The 20586-nt window shown below is 38.3% G+C and overlaps 2 protein-coding genes across 6 annotated transcripts in view; one reads left to right on the top strand and one right to left on the bottom strand.

Annotated features, from left to right (window-relative positions):
* Window positions 1-20586, bottom strand: part of LOC135087457 (dTTP/UTP pyrophosphatase-like) — a 139995-nt gene that overhangs the window by 50561 nt on the left and 68848 nt on the right. The gene's annotated exons all lie outside the window — the stretch shown is intronic.
* LOC135087379 (long-chain-fatty-acid--CoA ligase 4) overlaps window positions 1-20586 on the top strand; it is an 84820-nt gene that overhangs the window by 19551 nt on the left and 44683 nt on the right. For all 5 annotated transcript variants that reach the window (XM_063982161.1, XM_063982159.1, XM_063982173.1 and 2 more), the window contains exon 2: window positions 18531-18569. In XM_063982161.1, the coding sequence (XP_063838231.1) occupies window positions 18547-18569 (23 nt within the window). In that variant the 5' untranslated portion in view covers window positions 18531-18546. The remainder of the gene's footprint in view (window positions 1-18530; window positions 18570-20586) is intronic.

Genomic DNA, 20586 nt, shown 5'->3' with positions numbered 1-20586 from the left:
GACGTATGATGCTATTTATCGGGTTCCTATTATAACAGCTTTAGCTTTAGCTACAACGGGCTTAGACGGATTAGCAAGCTGAAGTGGCAGTGGGTAGGGCACATAGTACGTAGAACTGACGGCCGATGGGGCAGCAAGGTTCTGGAATGGAGGCCGCGTACCGGAAAACGTAGCGTGAGACTTCCACCCACAAGGTGGACCGACGACCTGATAAAGGTAGCAGGAAGGCGCTGGATGCAGGCCGCTACCAGCCGTGCGACGTGGAAGTCATTGGGGGAGGCCTATGTTCAGCAGTAGACGTCCTGGACGCTAAAATGATGATGATGATATTACAACAGTGTGCCATCGTTTCAGCCAAATACGTCCACTGCTGGACAAAGGTCTCCCCCAAGGTTTTCCATAATGAACGGTCCTGCGCTGCCCGCATCCAGGCTCTTCCCGCGACCTTTACCAGATCGTCGGTCCACCTAGTAGGAGGCCTGCCCACGCTACGTCTTCCTTGCCTTCCGTGGTCGCCACTCGAGAACTTTCCTGCCCCAACGGCCATTGTCTCTACGACCTATGTGCCCCACCCACTCAAGTCAAAAGTCTTTGACAAGTGTGTGTTGCCAGCCCAAGTAACATTTTACTCCATTTAAGAGTTCACATTTAGTTCCAATGTGTACTTAAAGCATTAGTACAGTTCACTCGTGATGTATAAGCTGTATTATTGCAATTAATTACACCTATACCTGTCTAAGGGACTTATAGGAGTGTAGACTAGTGTAGAGTTATACTTTTATACGATTGTTGGTGTTATAATACTCTAACAACTATCCTTTAGTCAGCCATCTGACTAAGAGCATTATAGGAGGGTAGAGATACGGCAACCGCTGTTTAACGGCCTACTTGTACGATGTTATAGAGCTAGCATTTTAATAGAACACACGTGGTCATTTATAAAGCCAAAAGCTGTTATGTTTACTTGTTTTAGACTGTTATACAGCTAGTAGCTGTAGTAGGACTTGTTTGTGATAATTAAAATAACCTTTTTTTACTATCTGTACAAAAGTGTTTCAATGGTTCGCATGTACACTGTAGGCTGTTAAAAGGACTATATGTGTTGTCCATTAACATCAATAGCAGTTTATTTGTCCACAAGTACTACTCTTATTTGCTTTAAGCTGAACACGAATGTAAATGTGATATTCTATTACACATTTCCCCAAGCCTGTTTTTAGTTGTTCATGGTGGTTCTGTACATGATGCAGAGGAAAATATTATGCCTGAACCTGAAATTTCCCTTCAAAATATACCAGATATCAGAGTGTGATGATTGCAGTTCTTGTGATAGTGAATACCATTTTGATTTGGACAATTATTTAACCTTTCGCAAAAAAAAATAAGAACATGGGCTATTGAAAATCGTATTCCTCATTCCGCTTTGAATAAATTGTCAAGCATAATAAACGAATTTAAACCGGGAACACTACCGTCTGATGCTTTAGGTATTCATACTTGACTATTAGTACCTGGGCTAGGCGATTTAACGGTCATTAATAATTTTTATTGCGGATCTCTAAAATTTCAGTATTTGAAAGAATTAAAGTAAAGTAAACAATTGACCTGAACTAGGTACATCTTAAAGCTGTACATAAGTTCACATTAGAATAAATTTATAGACATTAGCGCTGTAGTGGTACAAATGTGGAACTTCATATAGATAACAGCATTCTAACAGAACACATGTGAACCTAATATACGCTCACCGCATTAAATTGGAGTTATAAGCCGTATTTCATTTCCACCATTTTGTTCTACATAACCTAAAATATTTACCAAATAAATCTCCAAAATTAATGCAGATTTATCACAAAATTCGCAGATAGAGCGATTGAGTTTTGGTTTCATGTTATAATTAATTACCGTAATATAATTATAATGCCAATCCAATATCAAAAACTGAAAATTGTAGATTTCCTCTCAGCCAGTTTTAAATATTTTAAAATGAATATCGCGTTTTTACAGAGGCGCGTAAATATTTTAGCTGTAAATATGTATACATTTCACGATAAAGTTGCATTCCCAATGGCATTAACATTATTAAGTATTTAAAACCCGTGTTATTATTTGCATAAATGATTATCCGCCCGAGTTGTTTCCCTCTTGGCACTCACGTACAAATACCAAACTAATATTAAAATGTGGAAATAATTTAAGACACACGTGAACTTTAGGTAGCATTGGAGTACTTTTGTCGGACTTTATAACTTTGAAAGCTGTGCATTTAGCCACTTGTTACTCTTTATTGTCCTCACGTACGTTGTATGGTTCACACTGCGTCCCATATAGTGCCGTAAGTCAGCCTTAAGTACGATGTTACTACTTAAACTGCTATTATAATGCTGAAGTATGTAAATTGCTTACTTTACAAATAGCATCCAATTCCCGTAAACCGGTCACGCGCACGTATCGTTCTGCTGACTTAGGGTTTTAGCAAACTACGAACATTGTAATCATGTGAATTTTAAATCATTCAATATAGAGACACCGTACATCAAACATGTGTTTCACTTAATTTCTACTGCCGTCTTCAACACCCTAAACCTAACACTACATGGCGACCCCGCCACACCTGGCCAACTTTACATTTGCTGGAGAAGAAAAGAAAAACAGAAACTAAATTTTAAATGAAGAATTAAGCCGAATAATTATCAAGAATCAACATCAACAACAACATGGGAAAATCATACTCAAAAGAAGAAGTCGTCGTCGCACAAAATGCCAACGGAGCAGCTTCGGCCGACACGAAATTGAACCAAGGACAAAGCGACCACGTCACTCAAACCCTCCTCATCGTGGCTCTCGTCCTAATTATCGCCGCAATCGCCGTCTACATCTTCAAAAAGTGCCGCAAGAGCGCCGTGAAGACTTTGAGGAAAGAATTAAACGCCATCTCCATTGAAAACCTCGCGTCACGCAATTAAGTACCTAAGAAGAAAGAAGAGTGGAGTCCAGGGAAAGCCCGGCCCACATTCAAGAGGTGTCCAGGGAATGCCCGGCCCACTTCAAGAGGAGTCCAGGGATATCCCGGCCCACATCAAGCAGATGACCAGTTCCTGCTGCCGCCGCGCGCCGTGCCCAGCCCCGGCCTCGCCGCGCCGAACATGAGCGACGCCCACACTACGTCCTGCACTGCATCCTTTTAACTACGCCCTTAGATAAGTACATTAGCTATATTTTATTTTACATTGTTAGGTAATGTCATTAAGTGAACTTAATATTGTGTATAAAAATTTAAAAGATATAAAGGAGTATTTAGTGAAAGTTGGGCCAACTCGTAGACAAAGTTCAGAAACCGCTAAAAATAAATTTAAAGAGGCTCAAAATTTGTATTCACGTTTAGATTATATTTCATCTAGCATTAAACTTAAGATAGAGAATTCTGAGATATGTACAAGTAACTTGCAAGCAATTAATAAGTGCATAGACGATATACATAATATTTATAAAAACATTTTAAGTTTGTGTTGTGTTTCCGAAGACTTAGAGTTCGAGGATAGCTTGGAAACCATGGGTTCCGACAATTTTGACTTGAAAACGGCCTTAGCGCTGTTACCTATAATGACTACTCAGGAAAATATTACTTTGCGATTGATAGATAGCATCCAACTTTATAGTGGCATGCTTAACGACGAAGGCAGGAAACAATTGATAGATTTTGTTTTGAAAACTAGGCTTTCTAGTAGTGCTAAGTTACGACTAAAATCAAGTTACACATCTATTCATGATTTGATTAAAGATATGCGTATGCATTTACTACAGAAAAAATCTGCGATCGCAATTCAATCGCAACTTCATTGCGCTAGCCAAGGTCGCAGGTCGATTGACAAGTTTGGGTCCGAATTAGAACAGTTATTCGTTAACCTAACGATAGCACAGGCTGACGGAGACGACAAAAAATTTGGCGTCCTTCGTCCTTTAAACGAAAAAATCGCAATTAAACGTTTTGCAGATGGACTGTCCGATTCACGTTTAAGTACCATTATCGCCTCACGACAGTTCCATTCCCTTCCAGAGGCAATCCAAACCGCCCTCGACGAAAGTAGTTTATCTGTCGGTCAAGAGCAAGTCATGAACTTCAATAAATCGTATCGTGGGAATAGAAATGCCAGATTGGGTGGTAGACGCGGTAATACCACGAATAGGTATAATTCGGGCAATAATAATAACCAGAATACACAAAACGGTTATTATAACCAGAATAATAGGACTTTTTATAGAGGTCGTTCGACACGGGGAAATGGTCGCGGAAGGTACCAACGAGGTACCCCGCGTGGGCAGTATGCCTCACCCCGGTCAAACGTGAACGAAGCCCGCGTTGCCCAGGTGCAGCCTGAACAAAATGAGAGCGAACAACGCACTCAATCTGCACCGAATAGTGAGTTTTTTCGCCCCTTCAATTAGCGAACATTTCATTTTAAACTATAACATAGATAGTACGGTTCAATTAGAGTTAGGTACGCATGAAAATATAAGCTTATTAGTAGATAGCGGTGCAAGTATTTGTGTCATGAAATATGAGTGGCTACTACGTCACCCACAGTATATGAGTGCATTGAATTACGACAAATTAACTATCAAAGGTGTTAGCGGTAGGTTAATTTCTGAAGGTTACATATACTTAGATTTATCATGTAAGGGCGTTAGTTTAAAAGAAAAGTTTTATGTTTTTAAGAATTTATCTTGTCTTGCAGACGGTATTTTAGGTGAAAATTTTTTTAATCGTTATAATGCCATTATCGATTATGGAACAAATACACTAAGGTTATCCAATCAAGGATCTTTAGTTTGTATAAGCATAGGTAGAAATCGCGACAGGTATGTACATACGATACCCGCGCGTTGTGAAGTGATAAAACACATTCCTTGCATTTTAACTGAGGACAGTGTAGTTTTAGCGGAAGAAATAAAGAAAGGAGTTTTTATAGCCGGAATGATTTCAAAGCCCTCAAATAATACTACAATGCTATTATACTGCTAATGTACAGCCATAGTGAACTTAAAGCTGTCTAATTTGTGCCCAAACTGGTTCTATAAAAGCATTATAGCAAGCTATACAGCTCGTATACAGCTGACATACACAGCTTGTGGAGTACATGTGAACGACTATTGAACTCTTAAATGGAGTAAAATGTTACTTGGGAGTGATGGTATACGGATCTGAGACATGGTCGCTTACTATGGGCCTCATAAGAAGGCTCAAGGTCACCCAAAGGGCGATGGAGCGGGCTATGCTCGGAGTTTCCCTGCGTGATCGAATCAGAAATGAGGAGATCCGCAGGAAAACCAAAGTAACCGACATAGCTCGCAGAATTGCTAAAATCAAGTGCGCCATACTTTCGAGCATTTCTAAGACACTGTGCCATCTCGTTGGAGTAGAAGTTTTAACTGTAGGCACAGAATAAGTAATAGTACTGTAGGTATGTTTGCCAAATTTCCAAATAAGGCACGAGCTTCTGTCTCTTCTACCACGTCTTCACTGTCTTCAGAGATTGGATCGTTTTCATTTTCCTCTATCACTTGAGAAACAGTCTCCAAAGAGTTTTGTTTCAGCGCGAATTTTAAACTACCGGCGGCGGCGGCGGCGCGCTGACTCCTTATGGCGGCGGCGCGCCGCGGCGGCGCGCACGTCTAATCCGAACACAAACACGGTCCACTTTGTAAATACAAAAAAGAATTCAAGGTGACCTAGTTTGTTTTGTATTTGTAATAGTCGGTCATCCAACGTTATTTGTTCAGTTCATATCTTAGTAATCTATCAGTTATTTATAATAATATGTTATCAAATGATGAACTTTATTCTTGTAAATAATGTTAGTTACCTACCTTGATGAATTAATAATGAACGTTTTACAGCAAATTATACCTTCATCAGTTATAATTATGTCTTTGTATGTAGAGACATGAAAGCTATTGTTATTAAACGAATTAAAATCGAATTAAGTAAAGAGTATAAAATATTAATAATGTTACTAAAAGCAGTATGAGAAAGTGACTACTGAAAACCTACTACTAACTACTGTATCTTCAATTCGTATGAGTGACCCAGTGCAGACTGAGGGCTGCACTCCAGCAAATTGCAGACGGCTGAGATAGCTCGTCGCAGTCTCACATACTACCGTCTAGATTGCACATGTAGTGTTCGCGCCGATTGTGAACTTTGCTCTTCCTGGTAGGGCTGCCGGTGCCACTAACTGGAAAATTACGTACAGGAAAACGAAACTAGGCGCGGTTTGTTGACTTACCGCATGGATATTACTCATTGCGCGATAGCTGAAAAGCCATGGTAATTATTAGCAACCATAATACGCTTTAATAAAACTAAAAAACGTCGTACATCAAAATTCCTGACTTAAGTTTGACGGGACTAAAGCGTTTCAGAAATTCTTTATTGATATTCCGAGTTTCTCTTCGATTCCCATGTACACCTGCAACTTAAAAATTTTTGCTGGTGTAAAAAGTAAAGTTGGAGACAGTAAAGTTTGAAATTCCGTCTGAGGCAGCCCTACAAGTGCAAATCGAGACCTCATGTAACTAGAGCCGTGTTTATACTTCCTCATTTCTTTGCCCGCTGACCCGCCGCTATCGCTCGACTGAATGGGCGCAACATTATACTCGGTGATGCACCAAATCCTAGAAAACACACGTCAGCTTGTGAAGTCGATAACGACAAGTCACTAGAACAAAGTCTAGCTCTACATGGGCGAACAAAGCCTTTTGTTACGTGCCCTAACGAACGAATGACAATCTCACTGGCAAAAACACCAAGGCATCCGATGCATATAATTATAACTATTGATGTGCCGTTCCCGAGAACGCTCTTCCTACTGAGAATATTCTCGGGAGCGCTCCCGGGAGCGTTCTCCTAAGTGAGAAAGGTTGAGAATCATGTTTATCAAATGGAAATAAACAAACTTTCTTAAGTAAAATAGTATTAAATTAAGTCGACAGATAAGTGTATATTAAACAATACACTCTATTTGCAGTGAAAGGCTATATTCCCAGTGTTCCCGAGAATATTCTCGGGAACTTTCTCGGCAATATTCTCGGCAACTGATTTGTAAGACTCGGCGTTTTAATGATATGTAAGATGACAGAAATTTCTTTTTACATGTAATTAAATAATGTAACTGTCCATTTTTTTATTTTTAACATGCTTTTATCAGGTCGTCGTGTATGCAGGTAACTAACTATGTAATGGAATCTTAGAATCTGAATTACACGCACTTCTAAGTCTTGTTCGTTTTCGTTTCGTTTTCAGCCAAATGACGTCCACTGCTGGACAAAGGCCTCCCCCAAGTCTTGTATCATCATGAAACTTGGCAATTATATGTAGATTAGATGACAATACAATATTGTGGTAGCAGCTGAGTTCGTTTTGGGCAGCCTTCGGGAGTGGACGTGCGCAACACGTGCGCTCCAGACGGTCCGACCCTAAAAGGCACTTACAAAGCCCAATGGCGTTTGACGCCGACGCGACGGTGAAACCCAAATGTTCTAATCGTGAATTACCCGAAATCATAGTCGCGATTAACTATTAACATAGTCAGATATGCAAAAAATAGTGGTTATAGATCAATTTTTTGTGTGAGAAAAACTGTAGGTGAGAAAAAAGCATCGAGTAGGTGACAGTGACCAGCACAGCGCCTAAGCTAAAAGCCTAGAAAACTAATCCGACGAAACCCGGTGAGATCTTTCCTTATCTTTCTTTGGTTATAAATATTTTGTGTCAATTACCTTGCCAAAAGCACCAAAGCGAACGCATAATTATGATCTAGTATTTTCACTTAAAAATATGTAACATAGATCGTATAGTTTGTCAAATGAAAAGCTCTAACTTTTGGTCCATAAACTTTACTTTTTTATTAATAATTTTGATACATACAGATTCTACATGTACTCTACATATTATTATCTACATGTATTCTGCTTCATGCATGTCATTATAGTAGGTATAAATAATAATCGATAACAAAGAAAGATCCCTACAAAACTTTCACCAAACACATTCTATAAAAGACATCTATTGCACAAAATTTCAAAGCGAATACCAAGAAAGGTCAACATCTGGTCGCCATAAAAAGTTTCTAAAAGCAATAAAATTTAACTTCACTATTGCACTAACATTAGTAGATGGACACTTTAAACACATTTGCCAAAATACACAAAAAAAAATTTGAAACAACAGAGATCCTTTGCTTTGCAAAAAAAAAAACTAATAGTCACATGTGCATGTCGTAAACCATTCAAAAGTACAACCCATACAAAAAAGAGGTGGCCTGACCAACATTTTGTTGAAAGCATGTTAAAAACAAAAGACTTGACGCTTTGACAATACAAAATAAATAACACCTTAGTCATAATTCACTAACCCTCTAGTTATAAGCCCCTTTCTACAGCTAAAAAACGAAGTCATACAATTTCAAACTACCTGGCGATGGAAAATATCTACTTTGAGAAAGAGCTTACCACATCAACGAACCTATGTATCCCAGACTTGATCAAAAAGCGACCAGACAAGATCTTTTACATTTTAACGAGAGATATAAACCTAGCGGTGAAACAAGTGAATCAGCAATCAAATAGCAGACTAGGTACCTGGAAAATCATCAAAGAAATCTTGAGCCTAAAAGAATCAGGATTACTGCCATATTTACACATGCGTAGATCAACAGAATATCAGCTTACCGGTATCGGAAAATTGAAAGAGTAACCGAACATAGTACAGTTTTAAGAGACTTAAATGCACAGAGAAGGTCAAGGAATTTTGGAAAAGGTCTTCATCATAGACAGAAGAAAGATATTACTCCGCCTAAAAAACTTATTTGATAGCAAGAAAACTTAAAAACTGGAACCAAAACCTTGCCATTGACTATTTAATGAAGAAATCCTATAGGAACCACAAAATATTCAAATCGATTGCAGAAACTACGTATTCCAATAAGAAACTACAGATTGCAAACAACTTAAGGTGAACCTACAGTGTACACATACAGCTCAACAAAGTTCTGCTCTATAACCTCGTCGGAAAACGGATTTCAACCAGAAAATTTGAATCTAATAAGATCTTTTCAATGAGAATACATTCTTTCACCAAGAGCATAAAAACCTAATCCATCTCAATGTAACAATCACCCTGCATAAAGATCATTGAACTAAAAAGAAATCATACTAGATTACACCAAGGCGAACCGTTTAATGTTAGGAAAATATGAACGCGTTCCTAAAATGCCGTTTTTAGTGGCCCGCCGTCCGCTTACCGCATCAAGCACTATCCAAGAAACGAAAGAGAAAAGACTAAATTAACCCATCATAAGAAGAAATAAGAAAAGCAGCACAAGAAACATAACCCTTTCAGACCTGAAATTTTTTTTCCACAAAATTTATGTTTTTTCGGATTTTATGTAACATTTGGTCGATAAGGAAGACAAGAAAAATAATATAAAAATTTTCCGACTTTCCAATTTTTCAGAAAAGTACCCGCACTATCGTGCGTGTTAGGACTAAGTGCACTATACGCACGCTCGTGCATAATTAATAAATTAGAGGAAATCCATAAGAAAAGACTCACTTTTTTGGATATTATTGTTAAAAATTAATAATAATCAGCTTTTACTTGAATAAAACCATTCCAACTCATGACCATTGAAGTGTTATGAGCTCCTGGTGAAACAATTGGAGATTGTCATAACAAATGTGTTGTATTTCCATTTTAAGAGACCCAAGTCATCAAACACGAATTATTCTGACTCTCCTCTTTTCATCTTATGGTCAGACATGAAATTTACCGTTTTTCGTTGAATAATACCATTCATGATAATGGTGCTAGTTCCATATAAAGGCAATCACTGTCAAATTTCTAATAACATGACGGACGCTGGTGAAATAACTGTCGATGTATATAAATCTGTGTGGAGGAACCGCTTATGTATACATAATTACTAGTGCACCAATACCCTGCACTTGCTCAGCAAAAGCTGTACTACTTGCATCCAAATAAATACTGAAATCAAGCATCGGTCTTCCAGCTGTTAAAAGCCAAACAGAGCAAGGTTCATTTCTTACAACCTGCATCTGTCAGTAACATATACTCATTATATAACAGTTACTCATCTATTTAGTAACTATTAGACACTCTATCCATTTTCTGACAAGCTTGCAAGACTTTGAAGGCTGTACTTTACACAAAAGGTATGTCCTCTAGAGAAGTAGGATGATCATAGGGAACAAAATTCAATACGCTTTGCAAAGTTGCGAATCCTAACGTCTTCAGAATGTCACCTATGACTACTTATCGTATATTTAGTCACCAGAACAGATACAATTGGGGAAAGATAAAAATCCATGTATGAAAACATACCACACATTTCATCAACGGAGGTATTAACGGCTCGCCCAGTTTTTCTCAAGTAGTAGTTATTGAAGCATTTGGCTCCTAGTCTATAAAATTATGGCCAAGGAAGTTTCCAAAGTACTTCATTGGAGTCTGTACAGTCGAATATATTGATTATCTATCAATATCTTTCATTTATTTTACAGATATGCCCTTTGCCTCCATATCCTAGCCCTTTTCTCTCTTCAATTGGCGTAATACATGGTAAAGTTATTTTTACGGAGGTTTGAGCACTACTGGTACTCCCTGATGGCTCTGCAGGCTCAGATCTAGCCAAATCAATGGATTGCTGGCATAAAATAACTTCATTTCATACTACTTCCTTCTTTTGTTCTAAATGGTGCAGAAGGTACCTTTCGTATGGATTTTTTTTATGTCTGAGTCATTTTCATCACCTACTATGCATAAGATAATGTTTTCTGATAATTAAACTCCTGCATTAAAGAGTTAAATTAAAAAATGACTATTATTTTAATTAAATATCCAAAAAAACAATACGCACGAGCGTGCCGTTTTATCCCTTTAAAAATGAATTTAAACCGAACTGCTACGATAGTGCGTATTACATTTAAGTTAGTTTTAAGTAAGCAAAACTATACATTATTTTAATGGTTTTTCATTTATTTATTAGAATACAATGTTTACTTTATAATTAATAACATTTTAACAAAAATACTAGCAAAATACTATTTTTTTCTTTACGTACCTCTCCGGGAGTTCGCGCCGAAAAATTCTGACAACTTTCACAATCGCTATCCGGCGACCAACTGCCCGCAAGACGGTCCTATATTTTTTATTAAAAGTATCATAATACGCACGATCGCCGCGTACCGATTTCGTTCCGAAAAACAAAATTTTGCCAAGCAAATTTTTATTTTAAGTCAATGCGCACGCTTATTTAACCCTACAGTGCACGATTTTTCCAAATTGAACAAAAAAAATAATATTACTTTTAAATGTTATCCTTGTTTCGGGAAAAATAATAAAAAAAATCTATTTTCAATATTTTCGCAAATATTTTGAGTTTTACAGTATGTACCAGATGTGTCCCAAAATGCATTAAGGGTACCTAAAGTTTTATGTATGGTCTGACATACTGTCAGTGACAATGAAATAAAACAGCAAGATTTATTATGATATATTTCAATTAAAAATTAAATTAATATTATAACAAAATGTTTTATGTATAATATAGTAAGTAACGACACCATAATATAATAGAAAATAGGAATTTAATGAGATCAGTACCATGACGCAGTTCATTTCCTCTTGAATGAAATTTTACGGTTAAATCACTATTTAATTATAAAATTTACATTATGAAATGACATAAGACAATTTTTACTTTTATTTAGGCACAGTGTCACCTTACATTTTTACAAAATATGAAACATTTCAGCCAAATGACGTCCAGTACTAGACAAAAGCCTTCTCGAAGAATTTCCTTAACGACTGATCCCGCGCTGCCCGCATCCAGGTACTTCCCGTGACCTTCACCAGATCATCGGTCCACCTAGTGAGGGTCCTGCCCACACTACGTCTTCCAGACCATGGACTGAAACGATGAAAGACTTCCCCTTACAACCTGGAAACGTAAAACGTGTTCTCGTAGTTAACCATAACGGGGAGTTGTCGATGCCATCAGTCCTGCTGGCGTCTTTGGGTGGCACGATAGCTTTTGGCTTTTTTCATACTTTACTCCAGCATATCAGAAACGAATGACAATCATCATCATTTCAGCCACAGGACGTCCACTATTGAACAAAAGCCTCCCCCAATGATATCCACATCGCCCGGTTCGTAGCGGCCTGTATCCAGCGCTCTCTTCTCTTCCTGCTACCTTTATGAGGTCGTCGGTCCACCTTGTGGGTAGACGTCCCACGTTACGTTTACATGGCCTCCACTCCAGAACCCTGCTGACCCATCGGCTGTCAGTTCTGCGCGTACTATGTGCCCTGCCCATTGCCACTTGAGCTTGCTAATCCGTCGGGCTGTGTCAGCAGCTTTAGTACATTTATTGATATCTTCATTTCTGATTCGAAAAATGCTCTATTTCAGTTTCTGTAACTCTTTTTGCGGGTCATCATCTGAAATCAATCAAGTAATATAATTACCCTTATTGCACAGTGACCCACATCAGGCACATACAAATAACATCCAAAATATGCGTTGATAGTAAATGATATCAAAAAATACTTATTGACCAATAAACTAGAAACAATAACTTACCCCTTTTAATTTTTTTCGAAAGAAAACATTGTAATTTTAACTTTTTTTCCCAAGAGTAAAACTTTACTAATAAACTTTTTCACAAACTGACCGACTTTTTCGACTTCAAAACAGTTTACTGAGTGCAGCGCTTCCGTGGCAACAAATGTGAACTATTTTGTTATGTGCTATAGTGTGTAGTTATGGTACATTCTAATAGATGGCATTAAATAGCATCGTGTTACGAAATATAGGCAATAATTTGGTATGTACCATATATGTCCCACTATGCGCTGTAGGGTTAAGCCGGGTCTGAAAGGGATAAGATATTAAAAAATTATGTCAAAACACAGCGAAAAAGACGACAAAAACCCAGAACCACATATATCGACGGAATAGTCAAAAGTGCAAACAAATCAAATAATCGAAGAGAGAAGATTTATTTAGCCCAAGACAAAAAAAAAATGATTTAAGAAATATTTGACCAAGGGAAAACAGACAACAAAGAAGACGACAAAATCCCAAAACCACAGTTATCGCCGTAGTAATTAGTTTAAAAAAAAACAAAAGTGTCAAGTTTTAAGAGGTTGTTGATAAATGGAACTAATATTTAAACATCTACTATCCAAGAAATAGAAAAGAGTGAACAAACTCAATTATGACACAAAGAAATAAGAAATGAAGCATAACAAATATCTGACCCGGAACATGTAAACAAAGAAGAAGACTCCAAAAACTCAGTACCTACCTAACACAGACCTCAGGAGAAAAATGAAGATATTCTAGCAGCAATACAAGAACCAAGACATCTCACCAAAGGCCAGACCGCCCGTCTCATCACAGCAACGCTCAGTCCTACCAACTATATCAAGAAAAGTAGCATAAAATTGGAAAAAAAAATGATGCCAGTCTTGTAGCAGTAGGACTAAGAAAAACCAAGCCGCCTCACCAAAAGCCAGACCGCCCATCTCATTGCATCAACGCTCAGTCCGACCAACGATATGAAGAAAAGAAGCATAAAATCGGAAGAACAATGAAGCTAGTATTGTAGCAGTACAAGAACTAAGAATAACCAAGCCATCTCACTAAAAGCCAGATTAAACTAAAGAAAAGAAATATGTACAAGAAATCTGACCTGAAGGAATATATAGGCAGAAAACCTATAAGGCGATACAACTGGGAGAACAATGAAGCTAGGTAAGGTAGTACGAGAACCAAGAATAAACAAGCCACCTCCCTCACCAAAGGCTAGACCGCCCATCTCATCGCACCACGCGTTTAGTCCTTCCAACGACATGCATGTTTTTAGTTTTTTAAACTATTCTTATTTGACATTAAAGGCATATTTCACAATCGCTTAGTAAGGGCCTGTTTCGCCACTTCTGGATAAGTTGTGGATAGCTTGTCTGACGGATCATTTGACACATTTTTATAGAAAATACGTGCTAGCTAGATTGATCCGACACTTACCGAATATATTTCGGACATTAGTCTATACGAGATTAGAATGGTTCTCAAACAGCTGAAAAACAACAAGGCACCGTAATCACGGCTGAGCTTCTGAAAGCAGGTGGAACGCCGGTACTAAAGGCTTTTCAGAAGCTGCTCGATTCCGTCATCCTCAAGGGAATAACGCCTACGGCATGGCAAAGAAGTATGGTGATACTCATCTTCAAAAAAGGCGACAAGACCTTGTTGAAGAATTATAGACCCATTTCGCTTCTGAGCCATGTCTACAAGCTGTTTTCGATAGTCATTACGAATTGTCACGCTAACAGGCTCGACGACTTTCAGCCCCCCGAACAAGCCAGTTTCCGAAAAGGCTTTAGTACCTCCCATAGACCATAATAATATACGCTACGGCAGATTATACGGAAGATCAAGGAGTATAATCAGCCGGTTTGCGTTTGTAAACTATTGGAAAGCCTTCGATTCGATTGAGACATGGGCAGTGCTGCAGTCTTTCCAACTGTGCCAAATTGACTATCGATACATTAAAGTGTTGAAAGGCTTGTACAAATACGCCACAGTGACAGTCCGTTTCAAGATCAGGACCCGAAACCTATCCAGTTGCAGCGAGGGGTGAGACAGGGAGACGTCATCACCATCGCCCTTGAAGATGTTTTAAAGCTTCTGGGCTAGAGCGGATTCAGCAAACATATCAACGGCGAGCACATCACCCAGACAACAGACGATATCGTAGTCATGGCCGAGATCGTGGACGATTTAGGCACAATGCTCGATGGCCTCAATAGAGTCTCTCAACGAGTGGGTCTCAAAATGAACATGGACAAGATTTAAAAATCATGTCTAAAGACCGTGTTGCACCCACTCCTCTAAAAGCTGGAGACTCTACACTCGAAGTTGTTGACAATAATGTATACCTGGGACAAACAGTCCAGTTAGGTAGGTTCAACTTCGAAAAAAGATCAATCATCGAATCCAGCTCGGCTGGGCAGCCTTCGGAAAGCTTCACGATATTTTCACGCGGCGTCTCCGTAGCGTTGCCACTCCGCTTTAAATCCGCTTTGAATCCGCTTGCAATCCGCTAGGGTGGCAAGGGCCTTAAAACTCAGAGGCACACTGATGTTCAAATACCGTAGCCGAGTCCTAAAGCCGCGGTACGCGTTCGCCACGAAAATAGTGAGCAAGACAGCAATATCTAACTCACACGTGTCATGCCTTGTTTATAATGACTAGTCTTAACGCCCAGTTTCGAAACATTACAAATAATATCACATATAAACAGGCCTGGCTCACTCCGCGCGGTACATCCGATAATGAAGAATGTTCACTAATTTTGTTTTTTAGCTTTCTGTATTCTCTGTTAAAAATAAAAAATACCCGTGAAAGAATTATTTCGATACGTCAATTAGTTTCCAAGATATTGAATTTTAAAAGTGCGGGCGGCGGCCGGCCCGCCATTTTATGCGCGTGACGTCATATTACAGTGACTGGCTCATATTTGTATGGGTGGAATCTTGCAAGCTGAATTAAGACCCACTTCCAGGCAACCGATTAAGCTTAAATTTCGCAAACACATGTGATTTGGATGACCATGCAATATTATGATGACATGGAGCTGATCTGATGATGGAGCTGGAAGGTGGCCATAGGAACTCTATAATAAAACGACTTAAATGCATCGAGTTTGGGCTCGTTCGTTTTGTATTGATGAGTATTTTAATTCTACATAGTAATCGGGGTCTAATGATGGAGCTGGAAGGTAATTCGCAATAAAACGACACAATCGCATCAAGTTTGGGTTTGGTTCAATTTTAATTTCTGTGATGGGTCTGGGTGTTAATATGTATAATAAGTTTGTATTTACAAAAAAAAAATATTTAAGTATGTTTATATCCGTTTTCTAGTGAGCGGACGCTGTGAATGTACGTCACACGGGGTCACGTGACCGTCGGCGGGACTCAATATTTAAGCGAACTTTGAATGCCTATAAAATCATAACTACTGGGTATTTTTGAATGAAATAAAAACTAATGTATTTGTAAATGTAAAAGCTTAACTGTAACATAGGTTTCAAGTGATTTTGCATACCTAGTAACATTCTCAATTACCTACAGCGAAGCGCCCCGCGGCGGGTATTATATCAGTCGAGTGTCACGCGCGCGCCCGTCAGGACGCTGGCGTGCGTTGTAGTATGATTATAATTCTATGATCGAAATATTATTTAAAAATTGACATAAAGAGAAATAAATATTTTGCGGCGTTCGGGTGTTTAAATTCGAAAAGAAATCTACCGGATTTATCTTTTTTTTTTCGCTTCCCAAAGATGCTGAAAGGTATGTTGGCCATGTAGGTAATCAATAATTCTTAGGATAGTATAGGAACCTAACCTACTATGACTACTGCTCAGAATGCGTTCGTTCGTTTCAGCTAAATGACGTCCACTGCTGGACAAAGGCCGCTCCCAAGGTTTTCCATAATGAATGCATACTTACCTACATACGTACCTCATTACAAATAAGTAGATTAATTATTTTTTCACTAGACAGCAACCCTAACAGCGTAAGAAGAGTTCAGAGGCACGCGATAGAAAGAGACAAAACTTGTAGGTGAATAAAATTGTAGGTACGTAGTGCTGTGCGAGCTGATTTCCACTGTATCGCGTTGTAGCAAGACTCGCATTTATTTAAATCGTCTTGCGGAGTAATCCTTCTGTACCTGTACTATTACTTATTCTGTGATATAAACAACAATATTAAAATTAAAACTAAATGTATGCTATCGAGAACACTGAGAATATTCCCGGGAGCGTTCTCGGTTCTCGAGAATATTCTCACTGGGAATATTGCCGGGAACGAGAACTTTCTCAGCGGCACATCTCTAATTATAACTCTTCAGAAGTCATCTCTTCCAACTAGAAGCTTTCACTGTTCCTCATCATTAAGCTCTACATTATTGTATTATCTACCCAGTGACATTTATTAATGTTGTACATACTTATAATTAAAATAGGACGTTAACCAATTATTTACAACTCCCATGTGTCGTCGTGGTGCTCGCGTCTCGCAATTGGTTATAATTGAATAACCCAAGATCACGGTCACGCCACCACGTCTCCGTCTGGTTAAAGAATATTCACTGGGCAATTAACGCGAGTAATCAACGCCTCCATAGGTCGCCATTTCACGTTTCGGTCTAGCGATCTATGGTTTTTAGATGACTGGCTTATTAAAATTTAATTCAATACGGTGAATGGATTCGATCGAACGTAGCATGCTTTACTTTTACATTAAGTTTTTCAATCTAATTTTTTTGTTCAAACGTAGCTTTTGCTGTTTTATAACATAATCAGTATGTGTTCTTATATCTTGTGGTTACTTTTTGCAAAATAAAGAAAAGATATTTCTGCCATGAGGCATAATTAATTGTGCAAATTAAAGTATGAATTTTAATACCCGAGAGATTCTGTTTCAGAGAGATTATTTATTCGTAACTAGCTTTCCGCCCGCGGCTTCGCCCGCGTGGAATTTTGTCTGTCACAGAAAAACTTTATCGCGCGCGTCCCTGTTTCAAAAACCGGGATAAAAACTATCCTATGTTCTTTCCCGGGACTCAAACTATCTCTATGCCAAATTTCATCAAAATCGGTTGCGAGGTTTAAGCGGGAAAGCGTAACAGACAGACAGACAGACAGACAGACAGACAGACAGACAGAGTTACTTTCGCATTTATAATATTAGTTGGGATTCCTATATGAAAATCATTTTATCAATAGTTATACCATGGTATGACCATGGTCCCTGAGGACCCTGAACCATACGTAACTTATAGTGGATAGATAACTGTCTTTGAAAATTTACCTAAAAGACCGAAACGTATTCGTATAAGTAAGTACACGTGATTTAAAATGTAATAAGTTCGTAGTCATTTGATTCACTTTTCCAGTTTTTGGCATCATAAGTTAAAACGTACAGACTGGTCGGCAGACCGAGTCTAACAATGTATATAACAAAACAGTGCGAATCGCGAGACCTCTACATTCCGCGATGACGCGGGAGCCACTCTTGCGCATGTTTCGCGCATTCGACCGAAATAGTGCGCGGGGGCTCGCCCCAGGCGTTGTACTCGACACGTCTTCGGAATAATAATAAATATTTATCGATAATTGTCCAGAGTATATCTTCATTAATAAAATCGATGCGATTAAGCGACTGCATAAAATATTATTAACAGCAATACAGAAGCATTTGTTAGTCTTTGCACGCCAAGTCATAAAAATCTTTATTGAGGTATTATAGTTTATTTTATGTCAAGCAAATAGTAGTTCTCCTAGCCTACTAATTCTTTCCTTCTTCAGCAGGAAGGGTGGCGATAATGTGCATAATAGGCTTGTGTCTATTAATCTATTCTTTCTTTGTTTCAGGTTGAAGAGTACAGAAATGTTTATAGACGAAAATGAGACGTAAGTTATTATTTAATTATCCAATAATATTAATTAAGTTATCTCTATTTGTAAGTCAAAAGCGAATGAATGCTAAATCATAAAGAAAACCAAATAGCAATATCTTTACAACCATCTGATAAGTTTGCTGTAATAGGCAAGCCATTTACTGTGTCATGTAAATACATATAAAAATATACCTTGACAAACATATATACGTAGGACTAGGATGCACTAGAACGTTTTAGTCAAGCAAACCTAGCTATATTCTGTCATTCCAACGCAGCAATGGAAGAACCACTTGCGCAACCAACCACACGCTCAAACTATGTTACAGGCACAGCTCAACAGTCCGCAGGATACGTTATTTTAACTATAGTCGTTATGTCTACTTCTATATCGATCACTGTACGCTGTAATTATCGGTTACATAAGAAGCTCCTGCCAGCCACGCATTACCTGTTTATAATACGAGACTCCCTGCGTTTAGGGGTTGCAAGTCCCGGTACTAAGGAATGTTACTGAATTCCCGGTACCAGGTCTAAGCCAGTACCGGGAAAACCGGGAAATTCGGGAATTTCGGTACCCACGTGAATCCTACTAATATTATAAATGCGAAAGTTTGGATGTCATGATGATGTCTGGATGTTTGGATGTCTGGATGTTTGTTACTCTTTCACGCAAAAACTACTGAACAGATTTTGTTGAAACTTTACAGTATTACTGTTTATAACCCAGATTAACATTATAGGCTATAATTTATGACGATCTGTGACATACTAAATTTCACGCGGGTGAAACCGCGGGCAAAAGCTAGTGGTTATTATTTATTAAAACAAATTACCTAATTTGTACGTAATTTTAATAAAAATGTAAATAGGTTAACAAAAATATTAAACTTTTTCTGTTCAGTTCAATTGGTTTGTTACCTTAATAATAAATCAGTCCAAACAGTTACACAACACGACAAAACTAGTTATAAATGCCTATTAAAAATCATAACCGCCATAAACTAGCTTTCCGCCCGCGGCTTCGCGCACGTGGACCACTGGACCCTATGTTTTTCCAAAATAAAATTTAGCCTATGTTACTCGTGGATAATGTAGCTTTCGAATGGTGAAAGAATTTTTAAAAACGATTCAGTAGTTTTTGAGCCTATTCATTACAACCAAACAAACTATTTTAGTTAAAATATGTTTTCTCACTTTCTATCAATGTCAAATACTGGCAGCGACAAGAGTTAGAGTAGGCGCACACCGTTGATTTTTAGTTGGCCGATAGTTGTGCCCGATTTTAATTTGTATGAAGAATCGGCCAAATCGAATCGGCGTAGTGTGCGCACTCACATACATGCCCATACTGATCAACTGCCCGACTAAACTATCGGCCGACGAAAAATCAATGGTGTGCGCCTACTCTTAGGGACAAAACATAAATTAACTAAATTAGGTTTATAAAAAAACACGCTGTTGAAAGAAATAATAAGTAGTATCTAAGTACAATCAGATAAAACAATCAGTCTTAAAATGATAGTAATGAATTAGGAACATTATTAATATTTTTTCATTTGTTGATAGTGTGTACGTAAAAAGATGATGGCATCTAGTCAAAAAATTGTTATTAAAAATAAATTATTGAAGTCCCGAAAGTACCGAAAGTCCCGGGAATTGCATCGTCAGTACCGGAACTAGATAAAGGATTAGATTATCGGGAATTCCCGGGAAAAATGAGTACCGGGATTTCCCGGGAGCAAACCCTACCTGCGTTACTTGTGTTACGAGAAAATAATAACTTGTACAGAAGAATTTGTTTCAAAGTTCCGCTAATCAAAGAAACTCACGAAAGGATATGAATGAACACAAGCCAGATTGTCGATCATATTGTAACGAAACTGTTGGCCTTCTCACAAATAGAGGTAGCCACAGTATAGATGCTGCTAGTAGTACAGCTTAGGACTCCTGGTGACAGTTCAGCGAACCCAATTAAAAGAACAGGCGGTGTTCCTTTACAAATATTTGTAAAAAAAATATGCTGAAGA

Source organism: Ostrinia nubilalis, chromosome 3 (genome assembly GCF_963855985.1).
Source record: "Ostrinia nubilalis chromosome 3, ilOstNubi1.1, whole genome shotgun sequence".
Lineage (NCBI taxonomy): Eukaryota > Metazoa > Arthropoda > Insecta > Lepidoptera > Crambidae > Ostrinia > Ostrinia nubilalis.
This window is presented reverse-complemented; position numbering and strand designations above follow the sequence as displayed.